The sequence below is a fragment of the Chrysoperla carnea genome, chromosome 1 (assembly GCF_905475395.1).
Source record: "Chrysoperla carnea chromosome 1, inChrCarn1.1, whole genome shotgun sequence".
Lineage (NCBI taxonomy): Eukaryota > Metazoa > Arthropoda > Insecta > Neuroptera > Chrysopidae > Chrysoperla > Chrysoperla carnea.
Genome location: NC_058337.1, coordinates 101,400,465 through 101,421,259, shown reverse-complemented (window position 1 = coordinate 101,421,259; position 20,795 = coordinate 101,400,465). Strand labels below are relative to the sequence as shown.

General features: G+C 29.7%; 1 protein-coding gene across 2 annotated transcripts in view; it reads left to right on the top strand.

The window, feature by feature from the left end:
* LOC123290767 (CD109 antigen-like) overlaps positions 1 to 20,795 on the top strand; it is a 32,648-nt gene that overhangs the window by 10,402 nt on the left and 1,451 nt on the right. The window contains exons 2-10 of one of the 2 annotated variants that reach the window (XM_044871070.1): positions 4,440 to 4,742; positions 13,226 to 14,594; positions 14,716 to 14,907; positions 14,969 to 15,238; positions 15,312 to 15,366; positions 16,938 to 17,073; positions 18,188 to 18,659; positions 19,189 to 20,121; positions 20,195 to 20,422. In XM_044871070.1, coding sequence (XP_044727005.1) covers positions 4,618 to 4,742; positions 13,226 to 14,594; positions 14,716 to 14,907; positions 14,969 to 15,238; positions 15,312 to 15,366; positions 16,938 to 17,073; positions 18,188 to 18,659; positions 19,189 to 20,121; positions 20,195 to 20,422 — 3,780 coding nt within the window. In that variant the 5' untranslated portion in view covers positions 4,440 to 4,617. Of the gene's footprint in view, positions 1 to 4,439; positions 4,743 to 13,225; positions 14,595 to 14,715; positions 14,908 to 14,968; positions 15,239 to 15,311; positions 15,367 to 16,937; positions 17,074 to 17,240; positions 17,455 to 18,187; positions 18,660 to 19,188; positions 20,122 to 20,194; positions 20,423 to 20,795 lie in introns of both variants that reach the window. The other variant, XM_044871069.1, reaches the window with a different exon arrangement.

The window sequence follows — 20,795 nt, the reverse complement described above, 5'->3', positions numbered from 1 at the left end:
AACCCCGAGGATTTTATTTGGTGATTTGTTATGTTGAAATATTTCCATAACAAGTTTTTATTTTGATTATTTGAAAAAACTTTTTTGATAAAATTTATTCTTTTTGATTGTCTAGGTTTCTTTACAGAATTACATCAAAGTTATGTATGTTTAAAGTTTTACGAATTTATAAATTTACGGTTAACAGATACAAAAAAATTGCCATATTCTGTTTTTTCCAGTCCACTCCGTTTTCCTGCCTTTTCAAATCCCATAATTTACCCCTTAAATCGTATCGTTCTGATTAATGGAAAATAGACTCACGGTCTAAAAATGTTACCGCTTAGGGAAAAACAGGCTTGAGAAACAATTTTAAGATTTGATTTTATTCATTATGTCATTTGTATATCATATCTGTAATAAAATTGCTTTTTAATAAATATATTATTTTTATAGCCTGTTTTTAGACACGAGTACCGCACCGCGGAATTAATCACGGGTCGAGCTAGTAATATCTATCTAACGGAGAATAAGCTGAATATTTATATTATAAATGTTATCTCAAAAGTTACATATGATAACGTATGCGTGTCTTTAAATATTCAAGGTCTAAGGTTGCAAAAATCAGTTTTTTGGGAATATCCCGTTTCCTTTGCTGTCAATCTTATTTACATTTATTATTAAAGTTGTAGAGGATAAAATTTTTTTAACGCTGAACCGTTTTTGAAATAGATAGAGGGTGCAGAAAATGGTGCACCGCTAAGCTATACGTACCTTAGTGCAGGATCAATATTTATAAATATAAGGTATTAAATAATTATTTGAGGGGTATTTAATGAATTATTATGTAAATATTACATAAATAATTATTTAAAACCTTAAATTTATAAATATTCACCTGACCCTACATGAAGGTAGGTATAGCTGATATATAGCCTTATTTCAAAAACGGTTCAATGTTTAAAAAAAGATTTCAGACGTTGTCGAAAATTTTATCGTCTATAACTTTTATAATAAATGTAAATACGATTGAAGGCAAAAGAAACGGTATATTCTGAAAAAACTGATTTTTACGACCTTTGACCTTGAATATCTAAGGATGTGCACACGTGATCATATGTAACTTTTGAGACAACATTTGTACTATCAAAATAAAGGTTTGTTCAAATATTCAGCCTATTCCGTTGAATTCCGAGGTAAAACTTTAAGGTGATCGGACTAATTTTCTGTTTAATCTGTTCTGTATGATTAAAGCTAGTCGTTCAATAAAGCTCAATTATTATTATATAATTTTATTTATTTAAATATTTTAGTATTTAAGTTTTTCTTTTAATATTAAAAATAATGATTACATAACATACATATTTACTGACATACAATACAATAGATGAGTTTACACTGATGATGTTTAGCGTGACGTGTGTTTGTATTTGTTGTATTCTATGAAAATTGATTGTTTATGCATTGTTTAAGAGCATCATTATATTTTATATGTATATAAAAGTATGACACATTTATCAGCGACATTTATTTTTAAGGTCCGTAGGATCTTAAGAGTTTAATAGATCAAGCTTTTATGGCAATAAACAAAACGCCAAAATAAGTCTTCAAAAAGGTTAAAATGTTCTACGCAAATTATTTATTATTAAGAAATGCCGCTGGATTCTACAGATTTATCACTTTGAATATAAATTTAGGTTTGTCTATCCTTCCTGAGAGAATTAAAGAAAGTAGTTGATGTGTAACCCACTAATGCGCAGTTTCTTTGTGTGCAGAATATGTAAGGAAGATGGTGTAATTCATATTATTTGAACCTGTAAAAGTCTACTGGATGCCAAGTTCTGAATGTTTGGGTCTGAAACTTAAGATCTATCTACTCTCACTGGGAACCCCAGCAGAGAGAATTTGGGCTTTCTGCGTTGCCTTACACCTCGACAAAACTATTTAGTTTCATCTTATGGTTATAACAGATTTGACGGATTCTTCTCTAGGAGGTTACAGGGAATCGAAAGTCAGAGGTCTAGGTGATAACAAATCTATTGCAATTATGCGATACATTCAAATACACTTGAAAAACGTTGTTTTGTGATAGAAGAGGGATTCAAAAATTTTTAACATTTTTAACATTGTCAGGACGACGAGATTTAACCAGGATGTAACTCTCGATCTTGGCACTCTGGGGCTAAAGTTTTGTTCATTTACATTCTCTAAAACAAAACTTCTAAAAGCGCAATAGCATCAATTTCAAGTTTTCGATTTTCCTAAGGGAGTGCCAAATATTTAAAAAAGTCAGAAAATTTTTAATACCCCATTTTCTGTTGCGTATACATGTCTACCTGACCGAAAATCTTTAAAAATTCATCATAAAATTTTTTGGTTTACCTATAGTATATTACAAATCTAGGGAGCAAAAGACTGTCTCAGATCTCATGTTTATTGTCGCCTGAGGCGAAACTGAGAATGACAAACATGGGATCTGACATTTTATTGCTCGACGGAGGTAGAAAGAGTCAACTTCGTTTTCACAACGGGGCGAAAGTTGGCACTTTCCGCCCAGAGAGGACAACACTATTATCTCTATATTATTTACAGGGAATAGGGAGGAAACTTTTTCAGGACTATTTAAGAATCTTAAAAATTTTTAGGCTGTAGGTGATTATAAGCGCTACCGTTGTTTAACGTATATGAACGTTATACATTTACAGAGTAACGTTGAGTAACTTATTTCACGAATCATATACGGTAAAGTTTTGACACACACTCAACAAACTTCCATTATTTCAATTGTTATTTCATAAATAATACCTACCTAATTAATTCCTCTGTAAATCTATGTCGTTGTTAATATTTTTGTTTTTTGTAGTACTGTTTTTTTGAGGTAATATTGTTAATTATATTATTGTTGTACTGTTAACAATTGTTTAAGTCAATAACTTGTAAATAAATTGCAAAAAAAAAAAGTAATAAAAGTCTAATTAAAAATATTCAATTCATTTATTTTTTTAATTTTTAACCAGCAAAAAATATTACTCTGTTAGTGTTTTGAAACGTTTTCATAACAATTATAATCTTTAATTTATTAATCAATCAATGAAATACAATAATTTTGAGGACTAATGCATAGTAATTAATATCTTAGGACGCAAACCTAAAGGACGCAAGCCTGTTTTATGTCAAAGAGTATAGAATGATAATACTATTATTTTATCTATGATAATAATAATTACGAATAGTAATACGAGTGAAAAAATTGCTTGCAAGCAATTTATTAAACTCAACCTAACAAACTCGTAATTAAGGTGGTTGTCTTTGTACAATATTGTAAATATAGTGTACTACATCATACAGCAGTAGTATTATGTAGGTATAGATATGCTTAGCACACTCAAATAAGTATTAATTTTAACATGTTTTTAACTCAACTGTCCATTTATCATATATTCTGTATGATAATAGCATGATAATAAACATCTATAATTCTGTATATAATAGACATCTCCCTTACACTACTTATACTCTAAATATAATTGTTTCTGTTATACAAAAAAATTTAAATAACTTTCAGTGACTGTATCTCAAGAATGAAGCGGTCAATAGTTTGGTTTTTTTTTAAACTCACATGCATAAATTCATGAATGTTCAGTTAGTTTTTTGAAAATATCTTAAACCGCGTTTTTTTCTAGAATTAAAAAACACAACAAAACGCAACCTTTCCTATGCTCTCCATGTTAATTATCCGAACTTTAATTGTATTTAACTCGAGTTAGAAACGGTCAATCGACTTCAAATTTTTTTGGTTAATGTATTATTATACTCCTAATAAGTATACACTAATTTAGAATTTTCTATGGATATGCCCATAGCAAGAAAACAACCTTAAAACAACATAGAGTTATCAAAAAATAAAACAAGCAACGTTCAAGATTACATATTACAAGTTACATATGATAATAAATATTTTTTTTAAAATTTTGTGTCTGTTGCTGGATTTGAACTAAATAATCACTAAACTAACAAAATACATATCCGTGCTTTAATGCTCTCAACTATCTTATGTCAAAGAAATGTCCATAATATAACATATAAAGACAAATGTCAAATATTGTATGTGCGATACGCGTGCATGTATTCCGTAGTTATGCTACGACTAGAAGTAAGTTCATAGAGTAGTTGTTTGAGGGGAATCCCAACCATAGATAAGGGTAGCGTTCAGATCAAATTTCTAAGTTCTAATCTTTTTTTGTTTGGCAAAATATTTATTGACATAATAAATCTGAATCATTGTAATAAATGACATCATTTAAATTCTGTTTCTAATTAAACCTTTTACGTGGGTGCATCGTGCATTCAAGGGTAAATATTTTTAAGATGATAATTAATATAAAAATTTGCCCTTGTATTCACGGTTTATTGAATTACACTTGACTCATAATAAAATATCAATTTTTTGTTATTTATAGGTGACAAGCTGTCAACTGGTGGTTCGTCAAAGTACCAGTGCTTAGGGTGTGTCACTGCTGTTGTTATTATTATTGGTAATAAGAAGTACAACAAGAACAAGAAAATTAAAACAAAAAACAACCGCCGTTATAATTCATATAAATACAACGCCGTGAATGTAAAAAAGAAGATACGAAAATGATGAAGCAAAAGACTTGTTGTTCAACAAGCTGTTATTACAATTCATATGTTATACAATTTTTCTTTTTTATAATATGCCTTCAAGCAAATATTTATTCTACTTATGCAGTTGTAAATCCACCGTAAGTTCATGTTAATTATAACTTTTTGTTTATTTTTATTATTACAGTACAGAGGTGATTTGATAAAAATTTGCAATTACGAGGGTCGGTTCACGAAATAATTGAATCAGGCCCGCTGTAAACGAGCATAGAGCAAATATAGTTTTGTTTCAAGTCCAAATTCCAGGACCGTAACGAGGGTATATAGCGCTGGTGGTATATTTAGGTTGCGCCTTATATATATCGGGATCGGCTTAAACGATTTAGATGAATCGTATACTGATAATATTTAACATAAAACTATGGGAAAATTGGTGAGAGTAGTCCAAATTGTGTCACTTTACCTTAAAGATTCTGTACATTTAATTGATAAACATTTTAAAATTTGTGATCAAATCTAGCTCTAATAAGATTCAAGAATGTGGAGTCCTGGCCCCGCTATGAAGCACATAAGAGATAGCTAGCGAAAAACTGGCATTACAGCTGAAAAGAATGACTCAAAATTTGTGGGTTTCAAAAAAAATTCCAATAAAATCGGATTAAATTTGCCTGTGTTATCAAAAAACTTAATACTTAACTTACTTTGGGTCATACTTTTCAAATTTGTGATCAAAATTTACCTAGCTTTAATAAGTTTCTAGATATGGAGTCCTGCTCCCGGAATGAAGCACATAAGAGATTGCTAGCGAACAACTGACATCACAGCTGAAAAAAATGGCCCAAAATTAGTGGGTTTCAAAAAAAATTCCAATGATATCGGAACAAATTTGCCTGTGTTATCAAAAAATCGAATTTTTAACTTTATGACGTCATCAGAATCCAAAAAATTTTATTTTGCTCTATGACATCCAAAGTTTATCCAATTTTGAAAAACCAAGTAATGTAATCCTACTTAATTTGGGTCATACTTTTCAAATTTGTGAAATTTCAAAATTAACCTAGCTATAATAGGTTTCAAGAATATGGAGTACTGGTTCCAGAATAAGGCACATAAGTGATAGCTAGCGAAAAACTGACATTGCAACTGAAAAGAATAGACCTTGACTTATGTTGCTCATTTACGAAGTTAGCCTTGCTTTTTACGTCCTGAGCACGCTATACAAATTTAGGCTTGATATCTCATTTCGTTTTTGAGTTATCGTGTCCACAGACAGACGGACGTACAACCGGAAATGGACTAATTAGCCGTTATACAAACTTGGGACTAAACTTAATATACCATGATATATTTATTACATATCTACAGAGTATAAAAAGAATTGAGTGAATAAATATCTTTATAGAAGCAGTAAATAAATAGCGAAAACTCGAAAAATAGGTAATAGTACAAAATTAAACCATTACCTATGCTACATATTTCACGGAGGTGTGTATTTTAAGATTGCTAGGTTTTGAATTTCTATCATTTTTGAAGCTACATAAATTACCATGTAAAATATAGCCATCCTAAAAGATAGGTAATTAGATCATACAAAATTGATATCAAATTTACTTGTAAATAATGCTCCAATTATTTTAAATACTTGTTATAAATCATTCTATGTCAATTTTTTATTTGGCTCATATTAAATTAATCTTCACATGTCTCTAATGTTCGCTGTAGCAGCTAACTGTAAATAGGAAAGTAATTAAAAGAAAGAGATTGTTTAGTCATCGATAGGTAGATGTAATGAACCGATACGAATCAATGAACCAATATACCTACCTAGATTGAAATAAAACACGTTTTTAAAAAAATAGACTACCGCAAGTAAGTTCACTTAAATATCGATACGAAATAACGTTAATATTGGAAATTTGTTTTATCAGAATTTGGAGTATTACAGAATTCAAGAAACCAAACATTCGATCATTTTTAATTTGAATTTTGGTATATACTTTTGGCAAATATAATATCTTATAAAATATGCCGAAAAATTTACCGAATTAATAAAATGTCTTTCTATACGTATTAATGGTGTGACGAATATTCGCAAATTTTGTAATATTTGATTTGATTAATGTTTTGCGAAAGTTTTTGACAAAAAAAATTAAATTATATACGCTTTATGTGCTTAAGTCCTATTTTTATACCATGTATATATGAATTATATCAAGGTATACTAAATTTAATCTCAAGTTAGTAAAGCTTAAAAATATTGACGCTATAAACAAAATTTTGGTATAGGTGTTCATAACGTCTATTTCCGGTTGTCCGTTTGAATGTCTGGAGCGCGATTCACAAACATTCGTGATAATTACCACAAAAATGATACTTATCATTTTTTGACGTTTGCACTAACGCCTTAGTGATTCACAAACACTCTATGTTAGTGAAAAAAACGTTAAATTTCTTATCGACTTTATTCACAGACTTCTATATGTATTAAAAAATTATTAAATAAAAGTTAGTTACTTTTTGTTACAAACCAACAAAAATTACTATAACTAAATTCACATGTAAATAAACTATTATGTCAAATAATTTAATAATGACAATTTTTTGAATATACTATTTTTATTTTTAATAATCATTTAATTTCTTGTTTTTGTGCGTGTGTGTGTTTTCTTTTACTAGTTTTAGTTAAGTTTTGAAATTAATTAGAAAAAAGAACATAATTTTCACCAACTCATCGAGGAAGAAATAATTTAGAAAAGAATTAGATAAAAAAGAATGTTGAATTAATATATATTGAAATGTAAATATTTTTATTAATAAAGTTTTGAAATAAAATGAATTTTTTTAATTTAGTTGTAACCTAAATACCGGTATTATCATCGTCATTTCAAAAACCTAATTTTACGAATCGATTATTTATATCTATCAATTAGATTAAGACATAATCGTCTGTGATATTTTGAAAATGAAATATAATTTATTAACCACGAGTTAAACTTAAACATCCGAAAACTTTTAACATTAAGGGCAATTTGAGTTTTTAGCTCGATGTATCTGTAAGTATTCTATAATCATCAAAACAAAGGTAATCTAATTGGTTGTGGGTTGATTAAAAAAAAAACAATAGTTGGAAAAATATGAATATTTATTATACGTATTAAAAAATATTATAAATATGATGCATCCTACATCTCTCCCATTATCAAACGATTTTGAACTGACACTGCCACATCATGAGGGTTGTTATATTATACCATCATCTTCGTCATTATCAATTAAAATGTACCCTGACTCTTATTATGGAAATCGAGGAGGTCCGCTGCAGCTTCTGTGTAAGCCATTGCTATAAAGATCAAAAAATTTATATCAAAGAAACTTTAAATTTCAGTTTTTTTTAAATAAAACAATTAGTCTGCAAATATCATCTGCAAAAACCATCTTGCTAATATCAGTAGCGCGATTCACAAACATTCGTGATAATTACCACAAAAATGATACTTATCATTTTTTGGTGTTTGCACTAACGACTTAGTGATTCACAAACACTCTATGTTAGTGAAAAAAACGTTAAATTTCTTATCGACTTTATTCACAGGCTTCTATATGTTTTAAGAAATTATTAAATTAAAGTTAGTTACTTTTGGTTACAAACCAACAAAAATTACTATAAAAATAATAAAAACTAAATTCACATGTAAATAAACTATATGTCAAATACAAATATAAAAATAATTTAATTATTTTTAATAATCATTTAATTTCGTGTTTTTGTGCGTATGTGTGTTTTGTTTTATTAGTTTTAGTTAAGTTTTGAAATTAATTAGAAAAAAGAACATAATTTTCACCTATACATCGAGGAAGAAATAATTTAGAAAAGAATTAGATAAAAAAGAATGTTGAATTAATATATATTGAAATGTAAATATTTTTATTAATAAAGTTTTGAAATAAAATGAAGAATTTTTTTAATTTAGTTGTAACCTAAATACCGGTATTATCATCGTCATTTCAAAAACCTAATTTTACGAATCGATTATTTATATCTATCAATTAGATTAAAACATAATCGTCTGTGATATGGGTGCTTTCGAAGGTATCAAAATTTATGGCCTTGACTTTCAATAACGAACATTAAAGAATTTTTCGCAATCGGCATTTGAAAATCATAAAATTTGGAAATTTAAATCTATCTTCACACATTTAAACCGTAACGGATGGAAAAAATTTCAAATACAAAATAATGTTTGTTCTTATAACAACAAACAAGTGTTATTTGAAACATTTTTTCGTAAAATTATTAGATTTTTCAGTTTGCTTTTGAAAAACAAGATTGTATTTGAATTTTTCTTCTCTCTTCCCGTTACGGTTAAAACATACCATTTATAGATTTCAAGACCTTGTGGTTTTTAAATTCCGATTAAGAAAAATATGTTATTGTAGGTTTCGGATCTAACGACTTTTCACAATAGAACTGATTTGACATGCGGTCAGAATACTATGTATTGTGTACAGAGACAAGTACGTGATGCACTTTCTCATAAACAGAACAATAACTTTGTTAGTCGGATTTGTGTCCTTAAATTATCTTAAAACCTGTAACTACTTCTATAATGCTATCCTACATATTCTGTGGAACCATTTTCGAAGAATGATAATCCACGAGATTTAAAACATTTCAATTAATTAAAGTAAGAATATTTTGAAAATGAAATATAATTTATTAACCACGAGTTAAACTTAGACATCCGAAAACTTTTAACATTTAGGGCAATTTGAGTTTGTAGCTCGATGTATCTGTAAGTATTCTATAATCATCAAAACAGAGGTAATCTAATTGGTTGTGGGTTGATTAAAAAAAAAACAATAGTTGGAAAAATATGAATATTTATTATATTAAAAAATATTTTAAATATAATGCATCCTACATCTCTCCCATAATCAAACGATTTTGAACTGACACTGCCCCATCATGTACCCTGGTTGTTATATTATACCATCATCTTCGTCATTATCAATTAAAATGTACCCTGACTCTTATTATGGAAATCGAGGAGGTCCGCTGCAGCTTCTGTGTAAGCCATTGCTATAAAGATCAAAAAATTTATATCAAAGAAACTTTAAATATCAAAACTTTTAATGTATTTCATAAAATTTTGTAGTTTTATTTCGTGCCTCTAATTTGAATTGTAACAAAAACTTGGTTGACTAAAATGTATAGCAATTTAAATAAAAAAATTAGTCTGTGATCGAAAAAAAACCATCTTGCAAATATCAGTAACATTTTTTATAAACAATGCTTGAAATAACTTTAAGAAATTTTTTTGTTAATTCTGAGATAACAATATACATTGTTACTGAAATAACAATATCTTTGCAATAATCAAAATAAAATCATTTTAAGAATACGAATGGAATATAACGAAAGAAAATTACTTACCTAAAATCTAACTATCAAATAAGAACACCACACACCACAGAAATAAATAAAGACCTTATGCTAAACTAATTAATTAAAGTATCTTTTTAATATTAATCAAACTAAATATTTAAATTTGAGAAAATTTATTATGCACTTTGCAATTTTAATAGAAAAAAAAAATAAATAAATAAATAAAATCAATTAGTATGTATATGACATTTATTTTGTAATCAAATTTGACATTTGTTTAATTAAAATCTTGTCATTGCCCAAGCGACAGAGACGTTACATACTTACCACGAGAATAAAATTTGTTGTTAAGTTAACGCCTAGAGACGATAAGTATCACACCGCCACCGTCGGTAAAAAATGTTTGTGAATCGCATTTGACGATAAGTACCGCTTTTTGTGATAATTACCACGAAAACGATAGATATGAATGTTTGTGAATCGCCCTACAGGTTAGACAACACGATAACTCAAAAACGAAAAAAGATATCAAGCTGAAATTTTTTCTCTCGCTGAGTTTGTACTTTTATTAATTAATTTTAAGTAATTAAAAAGATGAATTACTAAAATAATGGTTTAGTTGCAATGTCCAGCCAATAAAGTTAAGGAAAAAAAATTTAATCCAAATTTAAATTTCATGAATAATCCCCATTAAGACAAAAGTTCAGTTTCCATTTTCTCTAAAACTATAAAAGATAGAGGAGAGTTGAAAATTTGTAGAGTATTGTTTCTATTTCGTGGAACAATTTTTTTTTTTTTAAATTATTTTCAAAGGAAAAAATTATGTTTATTCCATAAAACAAAGATATAAGGAGAAAAAGAAAAATTGTAAAAAACAAATAAATAATTTCGTTGACATAATATTGTTGTAGTCTAACCGGTTAAAAATAATCCTTGACATCATCGAATTTATAATTTTATAGAATAATATTAAGCTTTAATACTATAGCTAAAAACAATACGATTTTAATAATCTAACCAGTTTTATAAATTTATTAAAATGCTTTCATTAAATAATTTTTGTAAATTTTTAAACACAAAAAACAATTTCCTGCAAAAACAAAAAAATTATTTCGTTGGCATTATATTGTTGTAGTCTAACCGGTTAAAAACAGTCCTTGACATCATCGAATTGATAATTTCGTAGAATAATAATATTAGTTGTAAAACAAGCTAAAAACAATATGATTTTATTGATTTTAATAATCTAACTAGTTTTATAAATTTAAAAATTGCTTAGTTAATGCAGAAAGTTCAAGATCATTATTTAAACTTCACTTGAATGGAAAAGGTAATTTTTATAATAAAGATAATAAATAGGTATATCTGTTTATTTATTTATTTTTATATAATTTGTCCCACATTTAAATTACTTGAACGGATATTTTCAAATATTGTTTTTCTAAGAATACTACAGGGCTTTCCAAATATAATTTTTATCTATCTTTAAGCTCAATTGTTCACATTACGCCAGTAATTTAATCAAGTAACAAGTAATTTAGTAAACACTATAAAAGCAATGGTTTTTAAGTAGAGTAATAAGCAAAGAATATTTATCCCCCCCCCCCTCCACTGCTTACACTAAAAATAAGCTAAAAGGAGAAAAAATGCGTTTTTTTCAGATTTTGAAGGTAAAATGCATAAAAAGTGAAAAATAACTAAAAAACTGTAATTTAAAAGGAAAAAAAGTCGCCTAACGTTGCAAGTCGCCTAATTTACCGAATTTTAGGTTATGTTTTTAACATTTTTATGTTTTATTAAGATTCATGCGATTGATCTTAATAAAACCTATAATTTACGATTAACTAGCGATTATTCTAAGACTATTCTGAAAAAACGAAAATTTCAAATTGTTACATATTTCAAGCGTATTTCACATGCTTTTGAGGTTATGTTTAAACATAACCACATTTAACACATTAAATAATTCATAATCATTATGTAAGGAAATAAGGAATTTTGTCACGAATATCTTGCTTTTTTCCCATTTCGATGCGCCCAACAGCACCCTAGATATGTCCAAAAAAGTACAAAAAGTCACCCAAAAATGGGCACCGTTATGGAAAATTGCTTATAAATATGGTCACTTTAGCATAAATCTTGGCAAAAGTAGTTCTTCATAATTAATGAGTCATAATTAACGATAATGAATTACATGTACTAATCTTATCTATGCTTAACCATGCAAAAATTAAACCAATGATTTTTAAATAATTGAAACAATTTTTTGGAAAACCCTTAACTAAACAACGTCAAAGAAACCATTTATTTGTAACGGTTTTAATTTTAATTTCAATTTCATTTGACCCAAAAGTATACATTATAATAATTATTTATCATTTTTAAGAAATGCATTTTGATAGAACTTGGTAATAATAATAAATTAAGCCATTCTTTATGTACTAAAAGCCAAACTATCGTAAAACAATTTAGATTAGAACCTGTATCCATTCGGCCAAAATGTAGGTCAAAATATCCATTAATATGAGTATTCATTTCTTACAATATGCACTTTACCAGTATTTTAACTTAATAAAATCTTTAAATAATAAATAGCTGCGTGATAAAGAAAAAATTGTACGAATTTTTTATTCGAAAACTGGAGGGTTTAGAGAAAAATGTTTAAGAACATTTTTTGCTAATTTTGATTCCAATTATGTGATTAAATTTCAGAAGCAATTCCGTCAATATTATTTATTTGTTTAAAAAAAATTAGTTTAAACAATATCCTACCGGGTTACCCACCGGCAGTCTGCGCTACGTTCAGGAGCATTTTTTTACACGCGATCCTGCAAAAATTTTCCATGCTCACTGACGGATTTTACCGGGTCTAAACTTGGTCTAAATAATAGTTACCTTGATAACTCAAAGCTATTCAAATTGGCAAAAAAAATAAAATAAAATAGCCGTAATTGTTTTGTGATATCAAGACTTAAAAAAATGAGGTCTTGTACAAGAACAACTCCCAAACATGAATATGCAAAAGAATCGAAAAAAAATTTATTTCCAACGTTTGCGAACTTTTGTTCTTCTCTACATAGCTACATCATGTAATGTACGTACATTGACTTTATTTTTGAATAAATGGAAGTTTGTTGTATCTGTCCAATAGCCAAGAATAATTAGTAATATTAACGATATGAAATTAGTTACTTTTAAAGATAAATAAATCTCAGAGAAAATTGAACTCTTTTTCAGATATTTCACAGTTGTTGGTGCTCGCACATTACGACCCGATACTGCATATCATGTGGCCGTCTCAATGCAAGGTGATCCAAAACGACAATTATATTCAACAACAACCGTACAAATAAGTATTGAAGGGCGACTAGATGCCGGTGGTTTATTTAGCACAACACAAACAGCAACAGTTGAACCATTTGTAACACGGGTGGTGAAATTGGAAATTGGTGACATTGGTCCTGGTGACTACAACCTAACAGCAATAGCTGTACCAGATAACGGGGGTGGTGGCAGTACTTTTCGACAAACCAAAGAGTTGGAGTATGTACCCAAAAGTTATTCGGTATTCATACAAACTGACAAAGCAATTTATAAACCAGGACATACAATACGTTTTCGATGTATTGTATTAGATAAACGATTACGGCCAGGTGTAACCGGAAGTATTGATGTTCGGATAACGGATGGAGGTGGCAATCGTGTTAAACAATGGATTAGAGCTCTAACATCCAAAGGTGTATTTTCTGGGGAACTACCCTTAAGTGAATCACCCGTTCTTGGAGATTGGAATATAACCGTTGTTGTATTAAATCAAACCTTTACAAAAAGTGTTCATGTTGCTGAATATGTTTTACCTAAATTTGAGGTTAAAGTTGATGCTCCAAAACATGCTACTTTTGTCGATGGTAAAATCCCAATTACAGTTCGTGCTCGTTATACTTACGATAGGCGTGTAAAAGGTGAATTAACGGTATCTGCATATCCATTAATATATTCTGGAATTCTTCAACCAATATTCCAGGCGCCGGTTCGTCATGTGCTCCCAATACATGGAGATGCAACAATAGAGATTGATTTGGCTTCGGAATTGCAATTAGGTGATGAATATGAACGTCCAATTGTTGTGGAAGCAATTGTAGAAGAAGCGTTAACTGGTCGAAGACAGAATTCTTCTACTCGTGTCATAGTCCATAAATATCCATATCGATTGCAATTATTCAAATCATCTGAATATTATAAACCTGGACTAGAATATTCTGCCCAGTTATATGTATCGAAACATGATGGTACACCAGCCAAAGGATCTGTGATAATACGTCATGGTTTTTCTTATGACAGTGAGAAATATACCGCAAATGAATACCAGCTAGACTCGCAAGGTTTAGTTGATTTGAAATTTAAAACACCAGCTTCCAATCATACCGTCTTGGGAATTGAAGCGCAATACGAAAATTTAAAAGAATGGTTCTCAGCTGTTACGGCATCTTCATCACTAAATGGTGTATTTATTCAAACAACTTTGTTAACTGCAACGCCTGCTATTAATTCTGATGTAGAAGTTCGTGTCGAATGTACGGAGCCATTTGCTTATGTTACTTATGAGGTATGTCAAATTTTATAACTCACAAAATTTCTCGACAAGTTCCAAAAATTTTCAAGCAATTTTCATTAATCAAATTAAATTTTTTCCCCGCGTCTAACAATTTTTGTACATTTTCCTTAAGGTTTTGGGGCGAGGTGATGTTTTAGCTGCAAATATGATTCGTTCAAATGGTGATCGTACAGCAGTCTTACGATTTCCTGTAACACCTCCAATGACTCCAACTGCTCATTTAATCGTTCATTTAGTTACAAATTCTGGCGAATTAATAGCAGATGCTTTAGATTTTGATATCGAAGGATCTCTTCAAAATTTCGTAAGTTACATAATAAATAATACTTAAATTAAGTTGAAACAAATAATATTCAAATATACAGGTTGATATTGATACAAATGTACAAGAAACTGCACCAGGAAAAGATGTAGACATTACAATTCGCACAAAACCCAATTCTTACGTTGGCCTATTAGGTATTGATCAAAGTGTATTGGCTTTACGGAAAGGTAATGATCTCAGTTTGGAAGAAGTAGAACAAGAATTAAGGTCGTACGATTCCGGACATGCATCACCTTATCGTAACAACGAAGGTGAACCGATGCCATTAATTTGGCGTCCAGGAACTGAAACTGCTTACAACGCATTTCAAGTAAGTTTTAAAATACACCCAATTATAAAATTAAACATAGAACACTTACTTTTAAATAACTTCTATTTTTTAGGATTCAGGAGCAATTGTTTTAACAAACAGTGAAGTTGCAGAAATGCATCCTATGCGTAAGACATTTGCTTGTATTTTTGATAATAAAAAATACTAAAATACAAATAATATTTTAATAATGTATTATTTAGAAGTGAAACTTATTTAGTTCATGTAAAAAAAAGTAGTTAGATTTTAAGGCTACCTACAGATAAGAATGGCAGGATAATGTGCTTTTAGGCAGATAAATTAGCGACAAATCCAGTGATCGAACGGAACTATTAATAATTGTTAAATACTTAATTTTTTAGAAACAATCTATCAGTGGACGTCTGCGATCTGCTACCTTTGATAAGCTTGTAATACTTAAAGTGTAGGCGAGAATGGGGCAACTGCCTCACTCAAATTGATGACGCTTTTTTTACAGAGCTTGGCAGTATAAAGCAGGAAATTCTTGGCAGTATAAAGAAGTCAAACTTAATACCTGATAAGTTAAAGAGACATTCTATTGCAACGACAGTAAAAATTGGCGGTTAACAAAGAATTTTTGAAGAGTCTGGTTTTTGACATTTATTTCAATTAAGTTGATTTTCTTCTCTTGACGGACTTGCATAAACTTATAGATTTTATTATTATTAGATTTTTATTCCTTGATTAAATAAATATATTTATTCTTCATTTCGCTTTATTTTGGAATGTGTGGCAAACATGGCCTGATCTAGCTATTTAGCCGCTCCGGGCAAAAATAATATTTGCCACCCTTTACGCTTATCCTATAGACAGGTGTCTTTTTGAAGTTGACATATGCTTGAAACTCGATAAATAAATTTAATAGTTGGAAATGCTTCAAACGAAAAATATTAGTTTCAAAGGGACACATCTTATACCGGCATCGAAGTTTCCAGGTTCAATTAAAACCTCACTCTGAGTCATAACTAACAAACATTAGGCGAACATTTAAATTAGAAAGTTGTTCTTTATAAATACGCAAACATTTTTTGTTTGAAACATTCTTTTGTAAACTGAATAGTTTAGCCAGTAATTAATAGCAAATATCTAGCTTTTACTGCATTTGTTCATTCAATTTGAACAAAAATGGTCTATATAGAAAAACGAACCACTTTTATTGGATTTATTGGAAAATTATTTTCGAAGAGTGCCTAGATTTCGCAGAAACAATTATACGAAATAACAATTTTAATACAAAAAAACAGTTTTGGGTAAAACTTTTCAGTTCGTTTTTGCCAAAACTGTGCGGTTTGTGGAAAAATGTTTCGAATAAAAAATTTAATCAATAACAACTTTCTAATTTAAACTATTCATCTATCGATTACCAGTTATGGTGGCAAAATCAAATCATGACGCGGCAAACTACTTAAATGTACTAAAGAAGTTTCACTAATTTATAAATTTGTTCGTAGATTAGTCTTTATTTATATTTTATACATTTACAGAAAATTTTCCATTTAAAAAAAAGTAATCATTGCATTTTTTTACTGACTTTTAAGCTAATTTTTAACAGTATGTCTCACGATAATTAAGATTAATAAACATAAATAACTTTTAAATGAAATTAAAACAATTTTTTTTTAGACATACTAAAAATTATTAATTATTAATATGCAATCTAACACTGGGATGTTTACAGTTTATTACCGCTCTAATGAATTGGACGACAGCTTTCTGCTAAACAATGAGATACCGCAAGGAGATGCTAATACAGAATCACATCGTATACGTAAAAACTTCATTGAAGCTTGGCTTTGGGACGCCATTGACTCGGGGTAACAATCTAACTCATTTTTTAAATAATTTTTTTTTATTTACCTTACTTAATTTTCCAAATCCGAAAATATGCTTTTCTTTTTATTTCATCATCAAGCTTTAACAAATCTTAGTCGCTACTTCATAAGTTTTGATACAAAAAATATTTATTTATGTGGTATTACAGACAACGAGGGTCGGTCAGAGGGGAGTTCAATTACTGCAAAGCCGGATCTTGGGCCGGCCATAGAGTTAGCCGGGGTTACAAGACCCCCATTGGCTGGCCCATATGCATTCAGTCGTATACCACGTCCTAGAGTTTTGTGGAATCAACCACGTATATTCTTCTCAGATATTATTCCTCCAGAAAATACTTGGCTATTTTTAAATGTGTCAACAGGGTAGGAGATTCTTTTTTATGGATAATAATAACAATTTCTGCCCCCTTAACTAATAAATGAAATTATTCAGTCAAGACAACCTTATAGTTAAGGGTCTGATGGCAAAACTTTATAATGATTTTCTCGTTTGGTGCAAGAACTGCCCATCAAGATATCAAACTTACTTTTCTATTGATTTAGAAAACCAAAATCTATTCAAAATTCTGAATATATATTTTTAATGTTATTTTGCTTCAAGCCCAATCAAAATATCAATGGATTTAAGCTGGAATAAAATAATTTACGATTCATTTCAATAGCATTTTTCCATGGATTAGTTTTAATGTGAAGTTTCGAGAGAAAATTTGAGTATAGGAAAATAAGCTACCAATAAGACAGAGAAAACGTTGTTGTTAACAGGTTAGCATTGTTGTTGAGTCAACGACTTTGCAACGTCGATTTCATGTAAGAATTTTAGATTATATGCTTACATAGTCATGATGACTCAAAACTGGTCAAATAATTTGGATCATTGACAATATTCACATTTCGTCTTTCCTTGCGTTGTTGGCGGCTTAGTGAATTGTAAAACGCTTAATTTTTTCACAGTGCTATAAATGTATGCGCAGAATAGCTATGACTTCGACGAACAAACGTTGAGCAATCACGACATAATGAAATCATATACTGACATTGCCATCAGTCTCTTAACTAATATACTTTAAACATTAATATAAACAAACTATTTTTTTAGAGTCGATGGAAGAACATCAGTACGTAGAACTGTACCCGATTCAATAACATCGTGGGTAATTTCTGCATTTTCTGTTGATCCAGTATGGGGTCTCGGTTTAATGAAAATGCCTAAAAAGTTACGAGTGTTTCAACCATTTTTCGTATCACTAGATTTACCATACTCTGTTCGACGTGGTGAAATAGTTGCCATTTCGATCGTAATTCATAATTATATGGATCGTGATGTTAGTACAGAGGTAACACTTGACAATACGGACCAGGCATTCGAATTTGCTGAAGTATCAAATGAGATATCTGACGCACAACCCAAAATTGAACTATACCGGAAAAAAACTTTAATTGTTCCTAAAAATGGTGGCGCTGGTATATCGTTTATGATTACGCCCAAAAAATTAGGTTTTATGGATATTAAAGTAACAGCCACGAGCTCAGTAGCTGGAGATACCGTCCATAAGCCCTTATTAGTTGTTGTAAGTTATAAACAAACAAAAATTTATGGCTGGAAGTCAAAAAGTGGTTGTTTCCAATTGGCCTCAAATTCACATATAAACGTTTATGACTCCGATAAAGATTCTCTAAGTGAATTTTTTCCTGACTTGATTTGTTTTTACTCGATTACGGCAAATAAAAAAGAAATTCCCTCCCTGCAGTGTTTAAATTATTTAATCGATTTCATCATATAGCACATCATCTAAGTTTTTTCAGTGACCTGCTGAAGAAAAAATTAAAACTCAGTTGCGCTAACCATGCAAACCAACATGCAATTTAGAGAAAGTTCAAAATTTGTCTCTTTTACAAATGCTTCGATTGGTATACGAAAATAGATGAATAATTTTACCACTGTAAAGAATTTCCAAATAAATAGCTCACTTCAAACCTGGGGAAAATTATATAATAAGCCTGTATAAATTTTGAGGAAAATTGGAAAATGGCTATTTTTGGAATTCCAGTCAAATTGATTGAAATCTTAAATATACAATATGAGAAAAATTTTTTTAGGCTGAAGGTGAAACCCAGTACATGAACAAAGCTATATTTATAGATTTACGTAATAATCCATTTTTGAAAACAAATATTACATTAGATATTCCAAAAAATATTATTCCTGGATCTGAGTATATTGAAATATCTGCGGCTGGTGACATTTTAGGGCCAACGATTCTAAACTTGGATCAATTAATTCGAATGCCACATGGTTGTGGTGAACAGAATATGTTAAATTTGGTGCCCAATATTCTTGTTCTTGAATATTTAAAGAATACACAACAAATCACGCCAGCTATCTCGAATAAAGCAATTAAATTTATGGAAGTTGGATATCAACAAGAATTAACTTATAAACGACCGGATGGATCATTTAGTGCTTTTGGTACTTCTGATCCAAATGGAAGTGTTTGGTTAACTGCATTTGTAGCTCGTTCTTTCCGCAAAGCAGCTGCATTCATATCTGTTGAAGAATCCATAATTGATGGTGCATTAAAATGGTTGGCTGAAAATCAGGCATTAAATGGTAGTTTCCCAGAAGTGGGAAAAGTAAGTCATCAAGAAATGCAGGGTGGTGCTGGGCGGGGTATCGCTCTGACTGCATACGTTTTAGTAACATTTTTAGAAGCTGGACAAATGTATTCTTCGAAATATGCAAACACTATTGATAAAGCTGTCGATTACATTTCAAGAAATTTAGGTCGCGAAGAAAATATTTATGCTACAGCAGTGTCAGCTTATGCTTTACAATTATCGAATCATCCAGCGAAACAAACAGCATTGAATTTATTGGACACTTTCGCAAATGTTACTAAAGATATGAAATGGTGGGAAGTTCGAGTACCTGAATATGAACAAAATAATCCATGGAGATCAATGCCAAATGCTTTAAATATTGAAATTACATCTTATGCTATGTTGGCGTTAATGCAAAGTGGATTATTTGAAGTATGTGTTACGATGTGTTCAGATACTGATGATAGTATTAAAAATTTTTGAAATTAACTTTTTTTTATTTTAGGACTGTTTACCAATACTGAAATGGCTAATAATGCAACGAAATCAAAATGGTGGATTTACGTCTACTCAAGATACTGTAATTGGTTTACAAGCGTTATCAGAATTAGGTGCTAGTTTTGCACAAGGTTCAAGATATCCAAATTTGCAGATAAAATATGAATATCAACAAGATACAATCAGCGAATTTTCAATAAATCAACAAAATTATATGATATTACAAAAACATCAAGTAAATCTAAGAATTATAAATATTCGCCGTGTCTAGTGTCCCGCTAGCGTATTTTAATTATCTATACTGATAATATCAAAGTGAATGTGTGTTCCCTCCCCCTTTTCAAGGCAATAAAGAGCAATCGATCGACATGGTTTTTTGCACAAAGATAGTTTAAAGATCGAGGAGTATTATAGTTATGTAGAGAAGCTATCTTTTTTTTTTTAAATGCCATTTATCACTTCGCTCCCTTTAGATCACCATATATTTTTTTAACATTTTTCTCCAATGAATAGTAATTTAAAAATACGCTGTTTAAGAAACAAAACGAAAGTACAGAATTGCCAAAATTATATTTCTAGTTATCTAGTATACCAAGACATTTAAGCTT